General features: G+C 51.9%; 1 protein-coding gene across 24 annotated transcripts in view; it reads right to left on the reverse strand.

Annotated features, from left to right (window-relative positions):
* LOC102464061 (uncharacterized) overlaps window positions 1-27,767 on the reverse strand; it is a 274,304-nt gene that overhangs the window by 102,751 nt on the left and 143,786 nt on the right. For 22 of the 24 annotated variants that reach the window (XR_012902993.1, XM_075925546.1, XM_075925539.1 and 19 more), the window contains 7 exons: window positions 25,332-25,370; window positions 13,631-13,765; window positions 10,654-10,776; window positions 9,182-9,457; window positions 7,598-7,714; window positions 766-840; window positions 615-665 (listed from right to left, as the gene is read on the reverse strand). Coding sequence is in view for 23 of the 24 variants with exons in the window: in XM_075925546.1 (XP_075781661.1) it covers window positions 615-665; window positions 766-840; window positions 7,598-7,714; window positions 9,182-9,457; window positions 10,654-10,776; window positions 13,631-13,765; window positions 25,332-25,370 (816 nt within the window). In the remaining variant the exon portion in view is untranslated. The remainder of the gene's footprint in view (window positions 1-614; window positions 666-765; window positions 841-7,597; window positions 7,715-9,181; window positions 9,458-10,653; window positions 10,777-13,630; window positions 13,766-25,331; window positions 25,371-27,767) is intronic. The other 2 variants (XM_075925526.1, XM_075925474.1) reach the window with 1 other exon arrangement.

The raw sequence follows: 27,767 nt of genomic DNA on the forward strand, positions 1-27,767 counted from the left end.
GAGCGAATAGGGGGAGGGTCTGGGGTGGGAGGAAAGGGTGGCACAGGACAGGAGTAGGGTCTCAAGGGGAGGAGCAGAGTGGGGGCAGGGGCTCTCGGAAAAGGGGCAGTGTGGGGGCAGGGCCATGGGGAAAGGGGCGGTGCTGGGCGGGGTCATGTTTCAGTCCGTGTCCCCCTCCTCCTGCCCCTTTTAGGGACCTGGCTCCGGCAGGACAGAAATCCTGATTTTTGCTCTGCTCTAGGCTGAAGAACTGTCCAGTCTGTCACACGTAACCGCCTTCCATCCGCGACGTATGATCACGTGTATATTCACAGACCCCTTTGTCGCACACGCAGAACCACCCCAAAGCTGGTCCTTGCCCCCCTGTCACTGAATAACCTGGGTCTCTCTTTTCTTTAAGTAGCGGACACGGCCCTTCCGTGTGTCTAGAGAAGAGCTCTTAGCAGCGCCAAGGGACACTAGTTTGGCTGCTGCTGGGTTATTATTTACAGAGAGCATTTCACCCTCACACTGGGCTCGGAGCTACTTTTAATGAGTGAGGGAGCCGCAAGAGCTGTTACCTCCCATGCCCCTCTCCTAAGCACCCTCCCTGCAGAGGTCCGGCTGTCACTCACCGCATATGCAGCCGGGGATTTCTGGATGCCAGGGGAATGAGGCGAGGGAACCTGTAGACAGGGACAACAAGGAGTCATTGCCACTTCCTCCCAAGCAGTGCGGAGGGCTTGGCCCTCATGCCTAACAGACGGGGGGGAACAGGGTCTCTACCATGTGCCTCTGTCTCTCAGCCGTTCTTCTGACTCTAACAGGACTCGTTAACTCAGGGCCGGCAACTGGAACCTGCTTGAAGGAAAACAGCATCCCTTAGAGCAGCGGTCACCAACCAGCACATCGCGATCGACTGGGAGATCTTGGAGCCTCTGACAGGTGATCCTGACTAGTTTGGCCAAGAGGCTATTGAGTCCCAGCACTTCAGCTGCCCCTCCCTCCTACTGCTGCGTATCTCCTGCCCTTTGCCTTGGCGCTGCCTCCCCCATCCCTGGGAGCCTCCTGCTGTTCAGGGCAGGGGAGGGAGAAGAGGAGCACGGACGTCAAGCGCTCTCCCACCCTGTATCCTATCTCCACAGAGCAGGGCGGGGGGCACAACAGGACTTGGGAGGGAGTTTGCTGGCTGCTTTTGGGAGTGGTGCAGGGCCAGGGGTGAGCCTGCCTTAGCCCCATTGCACCACCACTCAGGAGCCACCTGAGGTCAGCAGGGCCCAGTCAGAGCCCATGTCCTGAAACCCTACCCCAGTCATGAACCCCCTCCTGCCCCTGCCCTAGCCCCAAGCACCCCTGCATCCAAACATCCCCCTAGAACCCCTTCCTGCACCCCAACTGCCTGCCCCAAGATCCGCTCAGAGCCCCTCTTGCGCTCCAGATCCCTTAATTCCAGACTAGAGCCTGCACCCCAACCTGGTGAAAGTGAAGGAGAATGGAGGAGAGAGGGAGGGAGGATGGAGTGAGCAGGGGCGTGGCCTCGGAGAAGGGGCAGGAAGGAGGTGGGGCCAGGGTATTTCGGTTTGAGGTAGATCTTGGATTGCACTTAAATTCAAGAAGCGATCTCGTGCGTGAAAAGGTTGGAGACCCCTGCGAGACTCCTGCCTTAGAGCACCAAGGCGCCAGTAGGATAATTGGGTAGTTTTGCTCTGTGCCTTTACTGCTGCTTCAAAGAAGCCAAACCATTGCAATTGCTAGAGCCTCACTGAACTGTTCCTTCCACTATAGGATCTGAGGAAGTGGGTCTGGCCCACGAAAGCTCATCACCTAATAAACCATCTTGTTAGTCTTTAAAGTGCTCCATAGTCCTGGGTTTTGTTTCAGCTACACCAGACTAACACGGCTACATCTCTATCACTATTGAACTGTTCCAGTGTGTCTAGCTACAGTTTGCTTGCTGTGTTGCTCAAGAGACCAGGTAGTGGTGTCTCCATCCCTAGAGATTTTTAAATCTCAGCTTGACAAAGCCCTGGCCGGGTTGATTTAGTTGGGATTGGTCCTGCCTAGAGCACCTTGATGACCTTCTAAGGTGTCTTCCAGCTCTGTGGTACTACGATACATCCAGGAAGCATGCACCTCTGTGGGACTAGCACATATGCCAACTATGTGTAGGCAACACACAAGTGCTGTGGTGGTCAGTGTACAGCTGAATCTAGGCACTGCACACCCGCTGCGGTGTTCATTGGAGAGGCACGCCAAAATGGCTTAAGCTGCGACCCACAGGTGTTTGTGTAACCACCACCAGGTGGATTTGAACATGAGACCTCTGAAGCAGAGTATAGGAGCCTCTACCCTCTGAGCTAAAAGCCAGCTGGCTCCCAGCTCATGCTGTCGAGGTCTCTTGATCTTAACTGTTGCTGTGGTCTAGGTACCACTTGCATTGCTCAGTAACCAAACTAGGGCTATGTCTACACTCGCAGCTTGTGCAAGAACATCTTGCACAAGGGTTCTTGTGCAAGTCTTGCGCAAGAAAACGTCCACACTGCCATGTGCGAGCTGTGCTTTTGTGCAAGAGCGCCCATGGCAGTGTGGACACTCTCTTGCGCAAGAAATCCGTGCTGAGCATCCACACTTCCCTCTTGTGCAAGAGCTCCTGCGCAAGAGGGCTTACACCTGTTAAAAAAGCCCTCTCTTACCACGCCGGACTGCAAATTTCCTTGAGCAAGAGCGGGCGGGCAGTGTGAATGCTCTGCGGATTCTTGCACAAGAACGGCTGTACTTGCGCAAGAAGCCGCAAGTGTAGACATAGCCGCGGTGTGTGGGTTACATATGCAATGCTCGTGTTTTGGGACATTCTGGGCAGCATACATGTGAGACATATAGGGTAGAAATTGTGCTGTGTCTCCATTTGTGCACCCGGCCAATGAAGCGCCCCAAATTAGGAGCCACGTTTGAAAACAGAAGCTTAAGGGACTTGCCTGAGGTCACATGGGACATCTGTAGCAGAGCACAGCCTAGATCTGCTGGGTTTTGCTACCCACACGCCTTTAACCACACGCCTTTCCTCTCCAGGGAGAGGCACCAAGAAATTCCGAAAATCGGAGGGATCTCTGCCATAAATCTAGTGCCAATTCCTCCTAGAAGTACAGGGGCAATGGATCATGGGATGTGCTCCTGAGCAATTCAATTATCCCTTGGAGAAGAAAGTAGGAAAATCAGGGAAGTGAAATAGAGACAAATATGCCAACAGGAGAGATCCTGGAGTTTTTTCCAAGTTAGTAACTTCTTAAAACCTGCCAACTCCCGTAGCCTGCTTATTCAGAGAACCTAGTGCCAGTGTTACAGTCAGTATCCTCCAAGCCTGTGTGCTTTAGGTGCCCTCTAGTGGTCCCGGAACACCAGCTATTCCCCGTTATTCTGATTTACCGCTGAATAATTTCCGAACTCTCAGGGCAGAGCAGAGCGTTAGGCAGAAGACCGCAGCAGGAAGGCAGGGGAGAAGCTGCAGATCTGGAACGTCTCTGTTCTGAGCAGGGGTGGCTTTCATCCTGATGAGCATCATTGCTGCAAACTACCCGGAACCCAGGCCAGCTGTCGTTGTCGAGATGCACCCCCTAGTTTTCAGCTCAGTGGAAAAGGACACAGGGAGCGCCTCTCCCAGAATAGTCTAAAATCGCATTTCCCCCTCTATAAGAAACCTCTGGAGGCTTGAAATGGGCAGTGGATTTCCATACGGGGCCTCGCTTTGCCCCATCACTAGCCATGAGGGGCGTGGGACCTTCCACGCTGGGAAGCCAGGAGACTGAGCCAGAGGGACCACGGGTCCTTATGCTCTCCTGCTGGAGGGCTGCTGAGCAGAGAACACTGGCTGGTTAGGGTAAGGTCACTCAGGACCACTCGCGCACGACCTCTCGCGCTAGTTCCTTACTGTCGGGCGCAGAGGTGAAAGTAACGCCCATGTCTTACAGGTACTGCAGTACCACCCCCCACACCCCGGAGTGCTGTGGGCAGGGAGTGGAGGGATGGCACTATGACAGTACCTGTTAGAAATGTAAGTGGGGGCTGGCGTGTGGGGGGATCAGGGCAGGGTTTGTGGTGGGTGTAGTTCACAGCATGGGTCACTCACTCCTCCACCCCCTTCCCCACCCAGCCAGGAGGAAGAGGAATGAGCTCTCGCTCCCGGAGGGGAAGGGGAAAAGCAAGCAGTGCCCCCATATGAATCTCGGGGGGCGGGCCACGTTAGCCCCCCCGCCCTCCCTAAATGGCACCCTGGAGGGTTCAATGCTGGGGCAGTCCCAGACCGGTGGGGGAGCGCAGCTGCAGCCGGCCCCGTTGTCCTGCCTGCCTACTGCTTAGCGAGAAGCCCCGGGCGCCCAGCTGGGAGCGTGCCGCGCCTCCTCCTGCAGCCGAGAGCCCCAGCCGGCCGGCTCTGTCTTACGGAGCGGCACTCCGGGCACACCGGCTTCCTTGGGGCGGGCGGCTTGCAGGCACTGGGCTATGCGCACACCAACAGGCCTGTCCCAGGATCCAAGCAGGGGATGGCGGTTAGGCCTGGGCAGTACGGCAGAGAAATACGGAGGCGAGAAATGCCACCCCAGAAGGGGCGAATGCCTCAGCTCGCTGGCTCCTCGTTCCTGGCCCTAGAGCTGCACGACATGCACCACGACTGGGCTCAGGTGGGACAAGGGAGACTTGCTGATTTTCAGGCCCGGCGTAAGGTGCCAAACACCTGCCTGTGCGGAGGGCTCGCTCTCTTGGTTTCCTTCTAGTTCCTCCGCTCCCCAGGGCGCTTTCTTCAAGGGCACCAGAAGCTCCCAAGACTCAGTTCCTGGGGAGCGATATTCAGACTCTGGATGGAGCCTGGATGAGCATGAAGACAGCAGATCAGAAGCAGCCCAGTCCAGTGGACGGAAGCCAAGAGAAGGTGGAAACAGATTTCCGGAGTTCCTAAGCTAGGGTATGTCTACACTACCCTCCTAGTTCGAACTAGGAGGGTAATGTAGGCATACCGCACTTGCTAATGAAGCCCGGGATTTGAATTTCCCGGGCTTCATTAGCATAAGCGGGGAGCCGCCATTTTTAAATCCCCGCTGCTTCGAACCCCGTGCAGCGCGGCTACACGGGGCTCGAACTAGGTAGTTCGGACTAGGTGCCTATTCCGAACTACCGTTACTCCTCATGAAACGAGGTGTACCGGTAGTTCGGAATAGGCACCCTAGTCCGAACTACCTAGTTCGAGCCCCGTGTAGCCGCGCTGCACGGGGTTCGAAGCAGCGGGGATTTAAAAATGGCGGCTCCCCGCTTATGCTAATGAAGCCCGGGAAATTCAAATCCCGGGCTTCATTAGCAAGTGCGGTATGCATACATTACCCTGCTAGTTCGAACTAGCGGGGTAGTGTAGACATACCCCTATGCTCTGACACTGACTTCTCCCGTGGCCTTTGGCAAATCTCTTATCCCTCCTATGCCTCAATGACTGACCTGTAAAATGCGGATATGGCTTCCCAGTCAGGGATAGCTTGTCAGTACTGCGAAGTGCTTGAAGATGAAGAGCAAGGTAGAGGTCCTCAGCATTGTTCTTGCCCATTTCTCAAAGGCACAGTGCCGTTCAGCCCAAAGGCATTATTTGCGGGTTAGCTCTCCTGTAGGTCGTGACGTGGCGCTGCCAGGATGGAGCCCTGCAGCTCCAGGACCGTCAGAGATCCAGCCAGCTCCTCAGCTGGGGCAAATCAGCGTAGCTCCACTGAAGTCACTGGGGCTGTACCAGTTTCCCCAGCTGACCCCAAATTCCACTATTGCGACACTAAGGTGGCGCCTCTGCCCAGCAATGGACTCCTGCTCCAGGGGCAAGCTTTCCAGGAAGAACGCAGGGGCAGATCTTCTGGGGCTCAACTTCCACAGCGAGGAGCAGAACTCGGCTCCCCTCTGGGCTCCTAAATAAAGCTCAAGGTTTCCAAGCGCTCAGGATCCAGCCGCTCTCACTCCGGGGTGGGGGTGGTGGTACTGCAGTACTTGTAAGAGCCTCCAGGACACGGTTTCCATTTCTTCCAGAGCGGCTGAACAACACGCCCAGCATTTGATGTAGATCAGGGCATGCACAGAATCCCAGATTAGGGCTGGAAGAGACCTCGGGAGGTCACGGAGTCCAACCCCTTGCTCAAACCAGGACCTGCCCCGACTAACTCGTTCAGAGTCAGTGGTCGAGACTCTGTTTGGACAACGGAGCTAGGCAGGTTATGGAAAGCAACCAAAGGCTGTGGGGAAGACTCCATCTGCCCCTTTGAGAGAGCGCATGTCCATCCTTCACAATTCTTACCAGGGCTGCTTAGCTCCGCAGCTGTCGTGAGATGGGCGACTAGTAGAAGGGACCAGAGCAGACCCGTTAGTCCAAGAAATCGTGGCTGTTTTTCCGGAAGGGGGGCCCTTGCAGTTATGAGCTGGGACCGTCTCTCTGTGAGATGAAATTAGGCCCGTTCGCTCTCCATGGAGCTGCCCTTTCCGGAGCGAAATACCGTGCAGAATGAGTCTGCAGGGCAGCTCACCAGCAGCACCAGACACCAGGAATCGAGGCGCCCCCCCTGGCTGCAGTGCCCGTCCGTTTCCCGGGAGAGTGTAAGGTGTTGCTTGTGACCCAGGCCAAGGATAGGCGGACGCACTGTTGTGGTAATCTGGGCCCAAGCCTCACTCCTTCAGGCCCAGTACAAACTGGTAACAAAGGACCCCTCCCACACACGTACCTCAATTTGCAGTCTAGGATGGGCCCCTTGAAACTCCAGACCCTGGTAGAGGGTCCCATGTGGGGGCCTCAACGGTACTTAAAGACCCCAGAGCTGCAGGAGTCAGCCAGGTGTTACAGGGGAGGAGAATAGTTCAATAGCCCATGGCCTTACTCCTTTCTGTGGAACTCCTTGCCACAGGATGTTGTGAAGACCAGGACTTGAACAGGGTTCATAAAAGAGCTAGATACATTCATGGAAGTTGGTCCAGCAGTGGCTATTAGCCAGGATGAGTGGGAATGGTGTCCCTAGCCTGTTTGTCAAGGCTGGGGTGGGTGACAGGAGAGGGATCCCTTGATGATTCCCTGTTGTGTTTGCTCCCTCTGGGGCACTTGGTATTGACCACTGTCGGCAGACAGGATACTGGGCTAGATGGGCCTTTGGTCTGACCCCGTCTGGCTGTTCCTCATGAATGAAAGCGCACGTTTGGCTCGGGCCAAGGAGAGTTCTGTAGTCGGGAAAAGCTTCCCGTGAGACTTCCAGGGCATACTACAGACTTGGGATCTCAGAAGTCACAGGCACGTAGGACTGGGAGGGCCATCGAGAGGTTTTCCAGTCCAGTCCCTGAAAATGAGTCAGGTTTAAGCGTCATCTAGACCCTCCCTGACTGGGGAGATTCCACAGCCTCCCTAGGTCATCTGTCCCAGTAATTAAACTGCCCTGGCAAGTTTGAAAGTTTTTCCTAATGTCCAACAAAGGGAAAACTTTCTTGTAGATCCCCAACGATCAACACTCACCCCCTGGAGGCAGCTTCCCTTCGCCTCAATGTTAGGATCACATGTGGGAAGAGAAGAACAGACACTCAGCGAAGGGGCATTTTTATATCTCTCCACCAAAGTGCTTACTCTGCTCAAGTTTTTCTCCTTCCTCCTCTTCTTCAAGGACTCTGGGGTTTCCTCAGAAATGCTTCCCAAGGGGCGCGGTTCTGACCCCAGGGCAAGAGCAGCCGGGCTCTGTGGAGACTGAAAAAAGTGGATTATTTCCCTTTAAGGCACCAAGTCTCTCCCATGTCACATGCTGTAGAGGAGGGAAACTCCTAATGCACTCTCTCATCCACACCCCCTTTCCCTTTGTCAGCTGTTCAGTGGCAACATGACGACCTGTGAAACACTATAAGCACAACTATGCACAGCCAGAGTGCCAGCCTGCTGAGTGCTCCATTGTAAATCCGCCAGGACACAGCGTTCTCAATCAGAATATTATTTAAAAGCAGCGCACGGGCAGTCGGGGTGGCTGTCAGGAAGCTGGTTATAGGTTCTGGCTAAGGCTGGGTGGGAATTTTTTGATGCAACATTTTTGGGCCAGAAAACGCCAATTTTTTGAAATTTAAACTTTTCAGGGAACGGGATCGTTTTTGATAAAAGAATTTCCTGGAGAAGTGTGAGGAGCAGGGTGGAATGAAAAGGATTAGAACAGTGGAATTCGGCATGGAATGCAAAGGGTTAAAACAGGACTGGGAGAGGGCTGAGGATGGGAGCCAATTGGGACAGGGCTTGTGGCAGCCAATCAGAGCCCGGCAGGGCTGTATAAAAAGATGGCTGGGCAGGAGGCGCACGCTGTCCAGCTCTGGAAGGTTTGAGTGGCCGTTTCAGACTGCAATTTGCCCCGAGGCAGGATGGGTCACCGAGGCAAGGTTGCTAGAGGAGTTTGGGAGGGCAGACCCCCCCGACTCTGGGGGTGTTGACACAGGGCAGTACCCTGAGGGAAGGGTGCCATGGTCTGGGAGGAAGGCAGGTCCAGACACGTGGTAGAGAATGGACAAAAAGGTAATAGCAGGTGAGACGCTGCCAGAAGAGGGTGCCTTTAACAGGGTTCAAAAAAGAGCTAGATACATTCATGGAGGTTAGGTCCATCAATAGCTATTAGCCAGGATGGGTAGGAATGGAATCCCTAGCCTCTGTTTGTCTGGAGGTGGGTGACGGGGAGAGGGATCACATTAAGATTCCCTGTTGTGATCCCTCCCTCTGGGGCACCTGGTGTTGGCCACTGTCGGCAGACAGGATACTGGGCGAGATGGACCTTTGGTCTGACCCAGTACGGCCGTTCTTATACCAACCGCCCCTGCGTACCTAGAACGTGCGGGGTGTACGGACTGATCTGTAGCAGCGCTGTGATTGGACGCAGACGGAGTGCCCGGCTTGCACAGTCAATGTGTGCAATCAGCATGCACCTCCCGTCACGTGCCCGTCACTTTAGTAATGCCAGTAGGGAAGGAAAAAAACCCCTATGCGGATAGAAACCAGTGGAATCTGACTGCTTTATGAATGGGCAGTGGAGAACAAAAAGTCTTGTGGGTCACACACAATCCTAATGGGCCACATGCAGGCCGTAGGCTGCCCACGCCTGGGTTAATGCTTAACTACAGGTCTAGCTTGGGAAAATAAAGCAAGTAGAAGCTGCTAAACATACAAGGGGATTTGAAATGGTACCTCTTGCATCTCTCTTACTCCTGAGCGCTCCTCCAGAGATCCCTCCCCTTCCTGGCACTCAAGGCTGGCACTTTTGACAGTGTGGCGCTGCCCTGCAGTAAGCTCTTCTCGGCTCGTTTGTACCCGGGTTGCATTCGGCGCTCCAGGGCCGCCTTCCAATTTCTCAGCCTCCATCTGTCTCTGACAGGAGCTCGTCCGGTTTTCCACCTCAAAGTGGTCGCCAGGACTGGTGGCTGTTGTCTCATCAGCTCGGGGTTTCTTCTGACCTGTTACATCCTAACAAGACAGAGGCAGAGCGGAAATAAATGTCAGCGTGTGAGCAGAGCCGACTGATCTTCTTCCATGTCTTCCAAAGAGCTGCACTCACGTGGGTCCGGGGACCTGGGACTAGGCGTCAGGAGAGCTGGGGTGTCTTCCCCCCTCAGTTCTGTTGTGTAACCTTGTGTGAGTCACTTCAGTGCTCTGAATGGGACGGGGATTTCACTCCTTTGCGAAGCGCTTTGATGTGGTTGTGCTACAGACGTGCTGACTTATTTTAATAATCCCATGCTGGGATTCCTTTAATGCTGTCAAGCTTTGATACCAGTGTGGTGTCTGAGTACCTCACAATCTTTCATATATTCCCTGCAAGGCTGGAAAATGCACTCATCCCTGATTTACAGATGAGGAACTGAAACATAGGGAGGGTGAAACCCAGATTTGTAAACATATTTAGATGTTGCTTTGCCCAACTGTTGCAGTTCCTAACTGACTGAGGCGCCTACGTCCCTTCGACCTGCAATGAGACTTTGGCTCCTAAATCAGTTAGACACAGAGTGTAGCAGTGCCCAAATACCTTTAAAAGTCAGGTCCAAAGTGACATGGCAAAGGTTGTACATGAAGTCAGTAGCAGAGCACAGAACTTGAGTCTCTGGCTAGCATCATACTCAACGGCCCACCCTCTTCTCAGTGATTTCATGAAACAACCAATAACAAACTAAGCTAAAAGCACCGGTGTCAGATTTGAAACAACAACTCAATTTCTATGGGTCTCAGTTAGAAGCATCCCTTCCTGCCACGGAGTCGCTCACAGAGGGGCACCCAGACAGCGAGCAGCTGTTGCTGGCCTTTCATCCAGAGACAATCCAGCCTCACAACGGATTCAGGAAACAGGCAAATGGCAACACCAACGGGAGGGATTTACCAGCGTTCTTTGCATTAAGCCAAACTCTGCCTCCAGTGAAGTCCATTGGATTTGTACCATTCGCTTCAGAGGGAAAATAGGTAAACCAATGCCGGGCTCTTTTGGAAATATTAGTCAAATGGGCACACAGAGGCTAACCGCTGAGTTATCTTCGGAAGGCGCTCAGATACCACGGCGATGGGCACCGTGCAAGAACGTGAGTCTGTCCTCGAGAAGACAGCTAAGCAGGGGCTACCCGTGAAACCCAGCTGCAAAGAATGAACCGTATTCTGCCTCTGTTTGCTATTACCTTAGCAGATGGCCCAGCAGCGCCTGGAACTGTAAGCTGATGCCCAACACCTATACTCAGGTCTTCTTCAGTCACTTCTAGACTGGTCAGAGAGTTGCTAGGAAAATCATACTTCAGTGAAGCCTGTAAATCCCAAGAAAAGTGTTTAGACCCAGTTGAGAGACTGGCGCATAGACCCCCAGTCGGTCAGACAAGACCTTGATCCAGTCCAGGTAGATTAAATTGAGTTCCACGAGACCAGCTGTCTGAAGTTCTTGTAGACGGAGCCTGTGTGAACACATGCACGGCACTCTGGAGGAGAGGAGAGTTTAGTTCCAGCATCACTGGCCAAATATTCCTCTTGGTCCTGCAGATCGCCACCTTCCCTCCCCAGAGGCAGCTGCATTTCGTTGCGGCTCCCCACTGATTGTTCTGTGGGTCAGTGGATCCTGACCCAAAAAAGGTTCCCCACACCTGGTGTAGTCATTGCAGCTCCGGCTCTGAAGCCCATCTTCCTCCCTAGGCTTCAGAGTCTGAACGCCTATGCCTAGGTGGCTGTTCCTAGCGCTGTAGCGTGAGCCTTGCAGGTCGGAGCCTGCCAACCTGGGTGCTGTGTAACCACACCCCAAATAGACACAACAACCCCAGACACCACCGGGGCTTTCACATCCATGCTTTGCTTTTATGTGTCAAGAGACAGGCCAGTAGCACTGGGCAAACAGATGTATTTTATTTCAATTGTACACTTTCAATGATGTTTGATTTTAGCCAAACCGTTTTAGTTAAATTGTCTCAACTACACATTGAACTTCTCTAGCCTAGCACACTCTGGCCCGGCAACATCCGTGGTCCGGCCTAGTTAGCCAGATGTCCACTTATCATGGGTGTGACCAATCTCCCGTGGTCTCATAGGGTGTGTCTAGACTACAAGGCTCAGTCGACGGAGCCATGTAAAGTAGTTTACTTGACATAGTCAATGAAGCGGGAATTATTATTTCACGAGGCATACCGGAGTGGTCAACAAAGGCTTCCCTTGTCGACTGCGCCACATCTAGACTACCGTACTGTGCCGGATCAGCTGATTGCTGGCACAGCGCGGTGGCCATTTTTATTTTAATGAAGCGGGGATTATTTAAATCCCCGCTTCATTGACTATGTCGAGTAAGCTACTTTACATGGCTCCGTCAATGGAGCCAAGTAGTCTAGACGCACCCATAAAGTTTGTTTACAGCCCCCGGTCCTGGCTGTCTTCTGTGCTGTTATTTGGCTCTAATTTACCCCTAAATGTCTTCTAAGAGCCCATTAAGCAGTGGAAGTGTTGGTAGTGGTGTTAGATAATATTGACCTCCCGTGGCCTGGAAAATTCTCTAGTTTGGCCTCACTCAGGTCCTGAGGTTGCCGGATTAGAAAGGTCCAACCTGTAGTATGATTCACCAGCTGCTCTATAAATGTGATCGTGGGGAAAGAGTCGTTTATTTTGCTGTTCTGAGTTTTGTATTTTTCTTGTAGCAGGTTTTTTTTTTTAATCTATATTTTTAATTGAGAAATTGGTTAGTCACGCAGCTTTGCTGATAGGCTAATAGTGATTTCAGCAGAGGGAGAGGAACAGTCTCCAGAAATTCCAACGGAAGACTCCAACAGGCAAGGGGAGGGAAGATGTTGGGTTTGACTGAGCAGATTGTATGGATTTGGCGGTCAAAGACTCTATGTCTACGCTGCCGTTTTTTTCGGCAGAAGATCTGCAAATCGCGCTCTCAATTGCATATCTTCGGCTGATCCTTTTTGCGGAAGAGGTTTTGCCATGTCCTGTGTTAGACGGGGCCATTTGTCGGAAAAAAACCCTTTCTCGCAAGGTCCCTTATTCCTCAAAAAATGAGGTTTACAGGGTCTTGTGAAAGGGTTTTTTTGTTGTTGTTGTTGACAAATGGCCCCGTCTACATGGGGCTTTTTCGCAGCAAAACCTCTTCTGCAAAAAGGATGGGCAGAAGATATGCAAATGAGCACAATTTGCATATCTTCTGCCAACCCCTCCCCCCCCCCAAAAACAGCAGTGTAGACATAGTCTAACTGAGAAGCGGGAGAACTCATGCTAAACTTTTGGGAACTCCGAGTTGCTTCCTCATGCTGCTTTTGTGAGGACTGACTGACTGAATTAGTTTTATTAATTTATGTTCATGTATATTTGTGAAGTCAATGTATGTGGATTATACAGAGCCGTGTTATGTTCTAAAATGACAATTTTATTATTTTAGAACATAACACGGCTCTGTATAATCCACATACATTGTCTTCACAAATATGCATGAACATAAATTAATTGGTACTTAATTCAGTTACTTCCTTTTGTTCTTTGGGGGACTTGAATGAGGGGAGGCTGAATGTGATCCTTGCTGAAATTCCTTAGCGATGGAATTCTACGTCTCCAGCTGTTTTTCTATGGGAGTCGAGGGTTCGGGGCATTGGAGAAGAGCCGTGCCCAATAATAAAACAGGGTATGTCTACACTAGCCACCCTAGTTTGAACTAGGGTGGATAATGTAGTCATTCGAACTTGAAATGAAGCCCGGGATTAAAATATCCCGGGAGTAATGGTAGTCCAAATTAGGGGCGTTAGTTCGAACTACCCAGCCCATGCCACGTATAGCCGCAGGCAGGGAGTCCGAACTACCGGGCATTTAAAAATGGTGGTGCCTGGGAACACGCAAATAAAGCCTGGGATATTTTAATCCCGGGCTTCATTTGCAAGTTCAAATGCCTACATTAGCCACCCTAGTTCGAACTGGGGTGGCTAGTGCAGACGTACCCACAGTGACACGAGGAAGGGAACGTAGATCTTGATGCTGACACCCCAGGACTTGATGTCAATGAGAACAAGCTCTATTCCTGGCTCTGGAGCCTTGAACAAGTTATCTAGCTCTGTCCCTCAGCTTCCTCCCAGCGCTTCTTCCCCTTTTCCAGGGTCTCTGATTCCGAGGAATCTCACGAGGACGAATACTCACAGCATAGTCCGTAGCTTGCGTTGATCCCTCCTTTTTCTTGGCTGGCTTGCCTTTCCTGGTGCTGGCCGGCCGCGGGATCAGCACTTCAAACCCCTCCCTCAGGAGAAGGTCCGTAAGTTCCTTCAGCAGCGCCAGCTGCAGCAGCACAGAACACTCAGTCAAACCACGAGCCCTGCTGCTCCCCAAGGTAACAGAGAAAGCCAGAACCCATGGCAAACGAGAGCGGTAGCCGTGTTAGTCGGTGACTTTAAAATCAACAAGCAGTCCTGGGGCAGTGTAGATCAGGGCTGGGCAACAATTTTTGACAGGGGGGCCACGTTGGAAAGTGGTCGAGGGCTGCACTCTTCCATGATATTAAAGGAGGAGGTGCAGGATCTGGGATGGAGGTTGGGTGCAGAAGGGAGCTTGGGGTAAGGAATTGGGGTGTAGGAAGGAGTGTGGGGTCCGGGAGGGAGTTTGGGTGAAGGAGGCAGTTGTGACCTAGAGCAGGGGACTGGGGTGCAGGGGTTCGGTTTGTGACCTAGGGGAGGAGGGGATTGTGATCTGGGGCAGGGGATTGGGGTGCCAGATCTGGGAGAGGATATGGGTACAAGAAGGTGGCAGAGGGTTTGCTTATGTTGAGTGGGGGGCAGAGCATTGGGGAAGGAAGGGATTGGGGTGCCAGAGGCAGGCTCTGGCCAGGAGACTTACCAGGCAGCAGCCCAACCAGCCTTCCTGCCTGCAGAGCTAAATGCTTGCAGAGCTTAAAACATTTCCCAGCCAGCCAGCCAGCCTGTACAGGCTGCAGGGCCATGTGCATGTGTGAAAAACTGAGGGGAGGGGAGGTGTGGTGCTTCGTGTGCTGCCTGTTATTCAAACAGGCAGCTCCTATTGGCCGGGTTCTGGCCAGAAACCGGCCAATAGGATTGTGCTGGGGGCGGGAGCAGTGCTTGAAGCCTTCTCCCTTCCCCTCTGGGATGACAGTTTTGAAAGAGAAACGGCCCGCAGCCGCTTTTCTGAGCGATGTGCCGGGCTGCGGGACAAGCAGCAGAACCTGCCTGGGGCTCCCTGCTGCATCCGCAGGCCAGATCTGGAGGCTTGGTGGGCCAGATCCAGCCTGCGGGCTGTATTTTGCCCAGGCCTGCCTTAGATTGTCTCTTAGGGCTCGGCTGTAGACAATGGATTGTGTGATGTGTCCTGGATGGAAGCCAGAGGATACATCCGGATTTGCTCCAGTCCCGGGAAGAGAAAAACACTGACAAGATCTCTATCAGGCATTCTTAAAACTTAAATACCCACCTGGGGAAGTAAGGAAACAGATTGACAGAGCCAAGTGAGTTCCCACCTACTTCAAGCCAGGCCCAACGAGGAAAACAGCTGAACACAACTGATCATCACCTACAGCCCTGTCACGTTGCTGAATTGGAGGGAAGCAGCCAGATCGCTGCTGCACCCCTAGGTGGGGGTGTTGGCCCCAGAAATTGGTGTGGGGGGAGCCATGTGGGGTATTGAATGGGAGATTATTGTTTGTTGGTCTTATGTACGCTATTTATGTGAGTGTATAATGTCTGTGTGTGTAGGTAGGAATCTGTAATCTGTGTGGAAGCTGAATATTTCTGTGAATGTGGTTAAGCATGGCTATGGACAGGCTGAGTAGCAAAGCCCTGTGGAACAATGGCTCTCAATAGGCTATGGACACACCCAAAGAATGGGATTTGTCACCTGAGGGCAGCCAGCAGGAAATATAGAGATTGGCCTCTGACCAGGTGACTTGCTGCAGACTAGAAGAGGCCAGGAAGGAGTATAAAGAGGCCATGTGGTCGATGCCATTTTGTTCTCAGCTCAGCACTTCATCCCAGAGGCAGCACTGCAGGGATTGAAGAGCCCGGAAGACCTGTGAACCCATCCTGATCGTAGGATGTGCAATAAGGACTTTTAACCAGCAGCTGCAACATCTCTGCTAGAGCCTGCATCGAGGACTGGGAGATTCGGTGCATGTAACGTACTGTTACATTAATAACCTTACTCTCATGCTTTTCTTTCCTGTAATAATAAACCTTTAGTTTTAGATTCTAAAGGATTGGCCCAGCGTGATTTGTGGGTAAGATCCAGAGGGTAAATTGACCAGGGATCTGTGGCTGGTTTCTTGGAACCGGACAGAACTTGTCCGGGGTAGGTGGGATTGGGTGCTAGGACCCCCCACCTGTGTATAGGCCCGGGGCCATCTGGGGCACGGATATTGCTGGGGTGTCGGAGGGGTTTTGCTCGGGAGGCTTCAGGCAGGCAGCTGAAGCGCTCTGTGGGACTGGTTTGTGGCCGGTTTGGAGAAGTCGCCAGTCAGGGGGACTGTAAGGAGCCCCGGATTTGAGCAACTCGCCCTGAGCGGACGCCCTTAGTTGTGCCCAGACATGGCCCGGTCCGTCACAGTGGCGTAGTCGGCAGGATCCACAGATCTTGGTCAATTGAGCTTTGGGATCAGGACCCCACGCTGTCTAAATTTGATTTTTGGTGTTGAGAGTTTGGTTGATTAAAGAGCCGCTGCGATGAACCCGGAATTATATGAGAGTCTGAGCAGAAGTGCTCTGAAGGATTTGTGCTTGGGGAGAGGCATTGCCTTTAGGAAAAGGGCCTCTAAACTAGATCTGGTAGTGCTGTTATTGACCAGAGATGTGAATGAAAAGGAGCAGAAGCAAGCCAAGGAGGCTGCTGAAAGAAGGCGGAAGGCAGATGAAGAAATTGCTAAGAGAAAGCAGGAGATGGATTGGGAACTTGAGATGAGAAAAGCAGAACATGCAGAGAGAATGGCAGAGTATGCAGAGAGAAGGGCAGAGCATGCAAAGAAGATGGCCCTAGCCAAGGAGGAAAATGCTAGACTTGACCTCCAGCTTAAGAGACTAAAAGAACAAGAGAGACTGTATCCTCCTGAAGGTTCAATGTATAATTCTGTGGGTATGCGGTGTGCTTATGATATGGCAGACGTATTTTACCCAGCTGATGTGAGAACCCAACCCCAAAGCATGTGTGAATGCAAACCTTTTGTGTTACCTGTAGCTAGCAGGGAGGTTTGGGAAGGGGGTGCATGTGGGTATGGAAAGTTTCCTGGAGCTGGTCAGTCTCCGTGTAACCAAGGGGAAAGTGTCTCTACATGTGTGCCTGTGGCAGATGGCTGTGTGTCTGTGCAGGGGGGCAGTGAGCCTGGGGGTGAGGGCCCGTCTGATGCCTCAGAGGTGAGGCTGGAATCAGAACCAGGGCAGGAAGAGCCCAGAAGTCAGGGAAATGTTTCTCTGGGGCAGCCTGGAGTGGCTGGCCAGAGTGAAGTTTTAGTTGAGGAGTTGGTGGCTGGTGAGGTTTGTGGAATTGAACCTGCATAAGCTGAAATTGAGTTGTGTGAAGCACAGAGTGTGCAAGCTGGCAATTTGGCTGGTGGAAGTAGCAGTGGGGCAGTAAAGGAAGCTGTCCCAGTGGCTAGCTGTATGACTGAGATTAGCCAGGGGTGTTGGGACAAGGGAGAAGCTGTCTCTGGTTGTCTGGCTGTGTGTGGGGAAGAGTTTCTTCCTGTGTCTGAGGAAGGTGCCCCACAGCCTGTGAAGGCTGAGAGCAGTGTGGTTGTCCCAGAGTTGGGTCTGGATATGGCTAAGGCCCAGGAAGGGGGTGGCCCAAGGTTTGTGTCTGCTGGGGAGAGGGATGAGGTGACTCAGGTAGAGACAGTCAGTGTTTTACCAGAACCCCAGAGACCAGACAGTGGTGACCCTGATATTGTGCCTGATGCTGCTGTGTTGCTGGCAGAGGGGGGAGCTGCTTGGTGGGAGCAGGGAGACCCCTTAGCCCGGGCACAAGGAGAGAATGAGGGTGTGTTAACTCTGGTGCCTAATGATGGTGTGGACGTTTACAGCCATCTAGAGAGCTGCACAGGGAGTGAAGATGCCTCTGACCCTGTCTCTTGTGAGTCTGTCTATGTGCCTGAGAGGGGATTATCAGTGAATCCACCTGAGGGGCCAGAGATGACTCAGGGAGTAAGGGAATTGCAGGAGGAGTTGGTTGTGGCTCAGCAGGGCAAGGCTGCTGCAGAGCCAGGGAAGGGTGAACTGCTGCCTAAGGAAGCTCATAGGGAGGAGAGTCCTGGCAGTGCTTGTAGCAAGCAGTTTGCTGTGACTGAGGGAGGTGACAGGGCCTTGCTGGGAGAAGGCATTCAGGAGAAAGCTCTGCCTGTAAACGGCAGCAGCTTCTTGTGTGAGGCACTTGTTTTGGTGCCTGACAGACAGAGTTTGTCTGTCAGCAGTGACTCCAATGACTTGGGTTTAGGGAAACCCAGTGTGGATGGTGGTGGAGAGGTCTCAGAGGGACTGAGGGTTGTTCCAGATGAGGCAGGAACAGCCGGAGAATTGGAGCAGGTGGTTAACCCAGTGACTGTGTGTGACCAGCTTGCTGGGAAGTCAGTGTGTGTGGGACAGGATTGTTCCCAGGTGGATGAGGAGAGTGGGAAGTTTGTGTCTCAGATTCAGGAGGAGGACAGTGTAGCCAAGTATGCAGAGCAGAACAGCTGTGTGGTCACTCTCCCTAGGATGCAGGAGATGGCAGTTGTGCTCCCATCTCTGGACACGGTGGACACTCATACTCAATCAGGGAGGTTGATATCTGGTTCCATGTGGAAACAGAGGTTAGAGAGGAACAGAGGAGAGACTTGGGAGTCTACAGCTTACTGCTGTTACCCCACTGAGTGGGGGAAGGGGGAGAATTCCAGGGCCATTGTGAGCCAGGGAGTCGCGCCCAGCCAGCCCATTGTCTTGGTCAGGCCAGAGGTTTCAGGCCTGGAGCCCAGAGGACAAGGGGGAGGGGCAGGACTTGCTTTGGTCAAGAAGATTTGCAGTTTAAACCTGAGAGGCCAAAACTGCAATAGTGTGGGGCCAGAGAAGGGGCCTGACGGAGAATTTCAGTATACACCTGAGATAGGATTGTTCTTGTTACTGATGTTAATTCTTGTAACCAATGTACTATTGTTGCAGAGAATTGTAACGGTATACAATGTGCATGATCCTATGAAAATACCATGTAATCTGTCTGGAGATGTACCAAATGACAGACGGTATGTAAGGGGACCTTGTGATATTGATATTTCGTGGTTAACACTTGTAACTGGTCTTGGAACTTCTTACAGTACAAAAAGGGTTCCAGCCAGAAGGTCCTGTGTAAGAAGGGAAACTGAGGCACACCACCATTTTGACGGGGGAGGCCTGTGATGCCCTCAGTGATGTTACTGGCATCACTTCCTGCATCAATTTTGCGTTGGGGGTGTCACGTTGCTGAATTGGAGGGAAGCAGCCAGATCGCTGCTGCACCCCTAGGTGGGGGTGTTGGCCCCAGAAATTGGTGTGGGGGGAGCCATGTGGGGTATTGAATGGGAGCTTATTGTTTGCTGATCTTATGTACGCTATTTATGTGAGTGTATAATGTCTGTGTGTGTAGGTAGGAATCTGTAATCTGTGTGGAAGCTGAATATTTCTGTGAATGTGGTTAAGCATGGCTATGGACAGGCTGAGTAGCAAAGCCCTGTGGAACAATGGCTCTCAATAGGCTATGGACACACCCAAAGAATGGGATTTGTCACCTGAGGGCAGCCAGCAGGAAATATAGAGATTGGCCTCTGACCAGGTGACTTGCTGCAGACTAGAAGAGGCCAGGAAGGAGTATAAAGAGGCCATGTGGTCGATGCCATTTTGTTCTCAGCTCAGCACTTCATCCCAGAGGCAGCACTGCAGGGATTGAAGAGCCCGGAAGACCTGTGAACCCATCCTGATCGTAGGATGTGCAATAAGGACTTTTAACCAGCAGCTGCAACATCTCTGCTAGAGCCTGCATCGAGGACTGGGAGATTCGGTGCATGTAACGTACTGTTACATTAATAACCTTACTCTCATGCTTTTCTTTCCTGTAATAATAAACCTTTAGTTTTAGATTCTAAAGGATTGGCCCAGCGTGATTTGTGGGTAAGATCCAGAGGGTAAATTGACCAGGGATCTGTGGCTGGTTTCTTGGAACCGGACAGAACTTGTCCGGGGTAGGTGGGATTGGGTGCTAGGACCCCCCACCTGTGTATAGGCCCGGGGCCATCTGGGGCACGGATATTGCTGGGGTGTCGGAGGGGTTTTGCTCGGGAGGCTTCAGGCAGGCAGCTGAAGCGCTCTGTGGGACTGGTTTGTGGCCGGTTTGGAGAAGTCGCCAGTCAGGGGGACTGTAAGGAGCCCCGGATTTGAGCAACTCGCCCTGAGCGGACGCCCTTAGTTGTGCCCAGACATGGCCCGGTCCGTCACAGTGGCGTAGTCGGCAGGATCCACAGATCTTGGTCAATTGAGCTTTGGGATCAGGACCCCACGCTGTCTAAATTTGATTTTTGGTGTTGAGAGTTTGGTTGATTAAAGAGCCGCTGCGATGAACCCGGAATTATATGAGAGTCTGAGCAGAAGTGCTCTGAAGGATTTGTGCTTGGGGAGAGGCATTGCCTTTAGGAAAAGGGCCTCTAAACTAGATCTGGTAGTGCTGTTATTGACCAGAGATGTGAATGAAAAGGAGCAGAAGCAAGCCAAGGAGGCTGCTGAAAGAAGGCGGAAGGCAGATGAAGAAATTGCTAAGAGAAAGCAGGAGATGGATTGGGAACTTGAGATGAGAAAAGCAGAACATGCAGAGAGAATGGCAGAGTATGCAGAGAGAAGGGCAGAGCATGCAAAGAAGATGGCCCTAGCCAAGGAGGAAAATGCTAGACTTGACCTCCAGCTTAAGAGACTAAAAGAACAAGAGAGACTGTATCCTCCTGAAGGTTCAATGTATAATTCTGTGGGTATGCGGTGTGCTTATGATATGGCAGACGTATTTTACCCAGCTGATGTGAGAACCCAACCCCAAAGCATGTGTGAATGCAAACCTTTTGTGTTACCTGTAGCTAGCAGGGAGGTTTGGGAAGGGGGTGCATGTGGGTATGGAAAGTTTCCTGGAGCTGGTCAGTCTCCGTGTAACCAAGGGGAAAGTGTCTCTACATGTGTGCCTGTGGCAGATGGCTGTGTGTCTGTGCAGGGGGGCAGTGAGCCTGGGGGTGAGGGCCCGTCTGATGCCTCAGAGGTGAGGCTGGAATCAGAACCAGGGCAGGAAGAGCCCAGAAGTCAGGGAAATGTTTCTCTGGGGCAGCCTGGAGTGGCTGGCCAGAGTGAAGTTTTAGTTGAGGAGTTGGTGGCTGGTGAGGTTTGTGGAATTGAACCTGCACAAGCTGAAATTGAGTTGTGTGAAGCACAGAGTGTGCAAGCTGGCAATTTGGCTGGTGGAAGTAGCAGTGGGGCAGTAAAGGAAGCTGTCCCAGTGGCTAGCTGTATGACTGAGATTAGCCAGGGGTGTTGGGACAAGGGAGAAGCTGTCTCTGGTTGTCTGGCTGTGTGTGGGGAAGAGTTTCTTCCTGTGTCTGAGGAAGGTGCCCCACAGCCTGTGAAGGCTGAGAGCAGTGTGGTTGTCCCAGAGTTGGGTCTGGATATGGCTAAGGCCCAGGAAGGGGGTGGCCCAAGGTTTGTGTCTGCTGGGGAGAGGGATGAGGTGACTCAGGTAGAGACAGTCAGTGTTTTACCAGAACCCCAGAGACCAGACAGTGGTGACCCTGATATTGTGCCTGATGCTGCTGTGTTGCTGGCAGAGGGGGGAGCTGCTTGGTGGGAGCAGGGAGACCCCTTAGCCCGGGCACAAGGAGAGAATGAGGGTGTGTTAACTCTGGTGCCTAATGATGGTGTGGACGTTTACAGCCATCTAGAGAGCTGCACAGGGAGTGAAGATGCCTCTGACCCTGTCTCTTGTGAGTCTGTCTATGTGCCTGAGAGGGGATTATCAGTGAATCCACCTGAGGGGCCAGAGATGACTCAGGGAGTAAGGGAATTGCAGGAGGAGTTGGTTGTGGCTCAGCAGGGCAAGGCTGCTGCAGAGCCAGGGAAGGGTGAACTGCTGCCTAAGGAAGCTCATAGGGAGGAGAGTCCTGGCAGTGCTTGTAGCAAGCAGTTTGCTGTGACTGAGGGAGGTGACAGGGCCTTGCTGGGAGAAGGCATTCAGGAGAAAGCTCTGCCTGTAAACGGCAGCAGCTTCTTGTGTGAGGCACTTGTTTTGGTGCCTGACAGACAGAGTTTGTCTGTCAGCAGTGACTCCAATGACTTGGGTTTAGGGAAACCCAGTGTGGATGGTGGTGGAGAGGTCTCAGAGGGACTGAGGGTTGTTCCAGATGAGGCAGGAACAGCCGGAGAATTGGAGCAGGTGGTTAACCCAGTGACTGTGTGTGACCAGCTTGCTGGGAAGTCAGTGTGTGTGGGACAGGATTGTTCCCAGGTGGATGAGGAGAGTGGGAAGTTTGTGTCTCAGATTCAGGAGGAGGACAGTGTAGCCAAGTATGCAGAGCAGAACAGCTGTGTGGTCACTCTCCCTAGGATGCAGGAGATGGCAGTTGTGCTCCCATCTCTGGACACGGTGGACACTCATACTCAATCAGGGAGGTTGATATCTGGTTCCATGTGGAAACAGAGGTTAGAGAGGAACAGAGGAGAGACTTGGGAGTCTACAGCTTACTGCTGTTACCCCACTGAGTGGGGGAAGGGGGAGAATTCCAGGGCCATTGTGAGCCAGGGAGTCGCGCCCAGCCAGCCCATTGTCTTGGTCAGGCCAGAGGTTTCAGGCCTGGAGCCCAGAGGACAAGGGGGAGGGGCAGGACTTGCTTTGGTCAAGAAGATTTGCAGTTTAAACCTGAGAGGCCAAAACTGCAATAGTGTGGGGCCAGAGAAGGGGCCTGACGGAGAATTTCAGTATACACCTGAGATAGGATTGTTCTTGTTACTGATGTTAATTCTTGTAACCAATGTACTATTGTTGCAGAGAATTGTAACGGTATACAATGTGCATGATCCTATGAAAATACCATGTAATCTGTCTGGAGATGTACCAAATGACAGACGGTATGTAAGGGGACCTTGTGATATTGATATTTCGTGGTTAACACTTGTAACTGGTCTTGGAACTTCTTACAGTACAAAAAGGGTTCCAGCCAGAAGGTCCTGTGTAAGAAGGGAAACTGAGGCACACCACCATTTTGACGGGGGAGGCCTGTGATGCCCTCAGTGATGTTACTGGCATCACTTCCTGCATCAATTTTGCGTTGGGGGTGTCACGTTGCTGAATTGGAGGGAAGCAGCCAGATCGCTGCTGCACCGCTAGGTGGGGGTGTTGGCCCCAGAAATTGGTGTGGGGGGAGCCATGTGGGGTATTGAATGGGAGCTTATTGTTTGCTGATCTTATGTACGCTATTTATGTGAGTGTATAATGTCTGTGTGTGTAGGTAGGAATCTGTAATCTGTGTGGAAGCTGAATATTTCTGTGAATGTGGTTAAGCATGGCTATGGACAGGCTGAGTAGCAAAGCCCTGTGGAACAATGGCTCTCAATAGGCTATGGACACACCCAAAGAATGGGATTTGTCACCTGAGGGCAGCCAGCAGGAAATATAGAGATTGGCCTCTGACCAGGTGACTTGCTGCAGACTAGAAGAGGCCAGGAAGGAGTATAAAGAGGCCATGTGGTCGATGCCATTTTGTTCTCAGCTCAGCACTTCATCCCAGAGGCAGCACTGCAGGGATTGAAGAGCCCGGAAGACCTGTGAACCCATCCTGATCGTAGGATGTGCAATAAGGACTTTTAACCAGCAGCTGCAACATCTCTGCTAGAGCCTGCATCGAGGACTGGGAGATTCGGTGCATGTAACGTACTGTACTTTAATAACCTTACTCTCATGCTTTTCTTTCCTGTAATAATAAACCTTTAGTTTTAGATTCTAAAGGATTGGCCCAGCGTGATTTGTGGGTAAGATCCAGAGGGTAAATTGACCAGGGATCTGTGGCTGGTTTCTTGGAACCGGACAGAACTTGTTCGGGGTAGGTGGGATTGGGTGCTAGGACCCCCCACCTGTGTATGAGGCTCGGGGCCATCTGGGGCACGGATATTGCTGGGGTGTCGGAGGGGTTTTGCTCGGGAGGCTTCAGGCAGGCAGCTGAAGCGCTCTGTGGGACTGGTTTGTGGCCGGTTTGGAGAGGTCGCCAGTCAGGGGGACTGTAAGGAGCCCCGGATTTGAGCAACTCGCCCTGAGCGGACGCCCTTAGTTGTGCCCAGACATGGCCCGGTCCGTCACAAGCCCACAGCTCAACCCCTCCAGTGCATCATCGACAATCTACAACCTATCCTGGAAAACGATCCCTCACTCCTGCAGATCTTGGGTGACAGGCCAGTCCTCGCCTACAGACAGCCCTGCAACCTGAAGCAGATACTTCCCAGCAGCCACATATCACACCACAGATACACTCACCCAGGAACCTACCCCTGCAACAAACCCTGCTGCCAACTCTGTCCGCACCTCTATACAAGCAACACGTCACAGGACCTAACCATATCAGCCACCACACCGGCGGCTCATACAACTGCACCTCCACCAATGTGATCTATGCCATCAAGTGCCAGCAATGCCCCGCTGCCATGTATATTGGCCAAGCCGGACAGTCTCTGCGACAAAGGATAAATGGACACAGATCAGACACCAGGAATGGTAACACACCGAAACCTATAGGGCAGTAGGTTCTCAAACTTTCTGGCCCATGGCCCACCCCACTCAACACAAATCTTTTCACAGACCACCAGCCATGATGACAAAACGGGTGCTGGAGCGGGCTGGGGTGGAGGCGGGGCTAGGAATGGAGTAGGGATGTTAAAATTAGTTTAATCAACTAATTGAATAGCTGATGGAATTCATCAACTCTTCGATTAGTCGACAAGGGCGCTTCTGCTTTGAAATGTAGCCAGAGCCCGCCCGGCTGTTGCTACATTTCAAAGGCAGAAGTGCCACCTGGCGTTCCACTTTTGAAATACACAAGAGCCTCAGCAGGGACTCCTGTACATTTCCAAGGTGGAACGCCGCCGCTGCCCCCTCCCACGGAGCTGGAGCTGGAGCTGGGGGGGAACTGGCTTTTAAGCTGGTTCCCCACAGCACGCCCTTCTCTCCCCTCCCACCCCCTCGTTGCCTCTTTCTGATAGAGGCAACAAGGCAGGGGAAGCGACTAGTGTGTCGACTATCCGATAAGCTTTTGCATCCCTAGAATGGAGGGGGATGAAGGCACTGCCATCTGCTGTTCCCATTGGCCAGGATTCCGGCCAATGGGAGCAGTGGGGGCTGCTGTTCTCCCAGCTGGGGGAGGGGCAGTGGCAGCAGACAGAGCCACTTCCTGTCCCCAGGAGCTGGATCCAGCCGGCAAGGCTCAGGGGGAAGTCAGTGCTGGTTCTCCAACCATATGGGGGGGAGGGCTAGGGTACCAGCACATTTCAGTAGGTCATTTCCCATTCAGGTACTTGAACCTTCTCATCCCTGCTGGACAGGAGACACATCCCCTTGGATTTAATTAGCACTGATGTCACACTCCTGTCTCTGTATCCCTTCCTGTTTGTTCTTTTCAGTGTCTAAGGAAGTGAGTTGTAGCTCATGAAAGCTTATGCTCTAGCCGAGGACATGTTAGCCTTTAAAGTGCCACCAGACTCCTTGTGGTTTGTTCTACACTGGCCGCCTTCGAATGTTTTTTCTGAATCTTAGCACTTGAGGGCTCAGACACAGTGAGAGAAACAGAGACAGAGACACAGTGTATCAATATTACCATTTTCTGCATCTTTTTATTTACCTTGATCTCCAATCCTGTGCGGGGTGGTCCTGGTTCTCCCTTTTAAAACCAACCAAACAAGACAGATGGTTAACAAGAGCAGCAGCCCAAAGAAATGCAACAACAAGAGCACTAAGTCATCACTTAGGGTATGTCTAGACTACAGGGTTTTGTCGACAAAACTATACCTGCGTCCACACTGCCTTTGAGTTATGTCGACATAACGTCGACAAAACTCAGCAGTTTTGTCGACGTATGTAAACCTCATTCTACGAGGAATAACGCCTTTTATCGACAGAGTTCTGTTGATAGAAGGCATTATTGCATCTACACTGTCCTTTGCGTCCACATGGTTATGTCAACAAAGCGGCTTGCTTTGTCGACAGAACTGGATGTAGTCTAGACGCTCTTTGTCAACAGAAGCTTTGTCGAAAGTATCTGTCGACAAAACCCTGTAGTCTAGACGTACCCTAACATAGAGACTTAGCTGTCTGGGTGCTAATCCCGACTCTGCCACCAACTTGCTGCCTGACCATGGCCAAGCCACTTAAAGTTATGCTGACACTTGGAGGTAGTAGTACGACTCCAAGCTCAGGCAGAGATATGGCTGCGCTCTATTTTAAGCATGCTAGCTCAATGAGATCTGTAGGGCAGAGACATAACAACCTCACAGGACACATGAGAGGGTTAAATTAATCTTTGTGAAGGCCTTTGAAATCTTCCAATAAACTTGGCTAGTGTTGCCCAGCGAGGGTCTCAGGAGTCAGGCCAGGCACTGCAACTGTCAGTGCTCAAACAGCACCATTACACTCCCTCTGGATCTTCCCGCACACCCACTGGCCAAGCCTCACAAGCCCAATGGGAAGATGGCCTTGGCGGTAAACTGAGTCACGCTAGTGGTGAGAGCCAGGATTAGAACCCAGGTGTCCTGACACTAAGTCCCATTCTGTGGCCATTCTGCCTCCCCTTTAACATATTAAGCTGTGGATTTAACTAGAGAAGAGAGTCCTGGGAAATGCAGGGCAGAGGCATTAACGTTACAAAAGGAGGTTTAAACTTTGCAGCCACCATCACAGGAATGACCAGCAAGGCGGCACAATGTCCGGTCAGCATTCTCTCCCGGGGGCAAGGGGCTCGAATGGGAGGGGTTGAATTCCATGTCTGATGGGCTTCATTACACTGAAATCTGGTTTCTGCCTCTACAGATTCCGGTGGAATGAAGGGCACCAGCAAGCCATGGACTGGGGGTGGCCTCCATCACTCGGTGCGTTTCCACAGGAGAGAGAATAATCCAAGAGGCTCCAGAAATCATCCAGCTGTTTACACTGCTCCAAGAAAGTATTGGCTTGAGAGCCATGGGACCTGGGTAATCATGTGATTGGGGCAATCCCTGCCCCCCCCCCAATCTGAGCCCCCATGTTTCCACCCCAGGGCTCAGCATATTTACGCAAAACTTTTCGGCATCACACACACACACACACACACACACACACACACACATGCAAAACTTGTTGAGCAAAAAAAAGGAACTGACCGGGGCCGATAAACAAAAATAGCAGTAAAACTGAGGGGGAGAGGAGTTGAGGGGGGGCTTGGTCGCCTCGCACCCCACTGGAATTTCTTCATGCCCCCCCCTTTGGGAACCCATGCACTAGGCCTTCTGACATAAAAAAACAAACAATGGGTACTTAAGAACAATTAGTACCTTCTCTATCAGCTTCATGCAGCATGGGCACTCTAATTATTTCTTTCCCCTTTTTTCTCCCCTTCTTGTCCCTTCTCTCTCCCCCTACCCACTATTTATTCAGAAACTGAACCTCTAATAACTCCAGCAAAATGCAGGACAATGTAGCACTTTAAAGACTAACAAGATGGTTTATTAGATGATGAGCTTTCGTGGGCCAGACCCACTTCCTCAGATCAAATAGTGGAAGAAAATAGTCACAACCATATATACCAAAGGATACAATTAAAAAAAATGAACACATATGAAAAGGACAAATCACATTTCAGAACAGGAGGGAGATGCGGGGGGGAGGAGGGGGAAGGAAGGTAAGTGTCTGTGAATTGATGATATTAGAGGTGGGGAGACTGGGATGTTTGTGAGCTAATGGTATTAGAGGTGATAATTGGGGAAGCTATCTTTGTAATGGGTAAGATAGTTTGAGTGTTTGTTCATTCCTTCTCGGAGAGTGTCGAATTTTAACATGAATGACAGTTCAGAGGATTCCCTTTCTAATAACTCCAGTCATCTGAAGAAGTGGGTTGTGCCCATGAGAGCTCATCCCACCATCTACCTGTTCCATTAGTCTCTACGGTGCTGCGAGACTATTTCTCGTTGTTCAAGTTTTTCCAGTTACAGATTAACTGGGCTCCCTCTCTTAGGCCGTTATGAGTTTCTCCTACTCCATACCGCCTGCTCTTTAAAAGCGTTTCCAGTGTGATTCTACTGACAGA

Source organism: Pelodiscus sinensis, chromosome 1 (assembly GCF_049634645.1).
Source record: "Pelodiscus sinensis isolate JC-2024 chromosome 1, ASM4963464v1, whole genome shotgun sequence".
In the NCBI taxonomy this organism is placed as follows: domain Eukaryota; kingdom Metazoa; phylum Chordata; order Testudines; family Trionychidae; genus Pelodiscus; species Pelodiscus sinensis.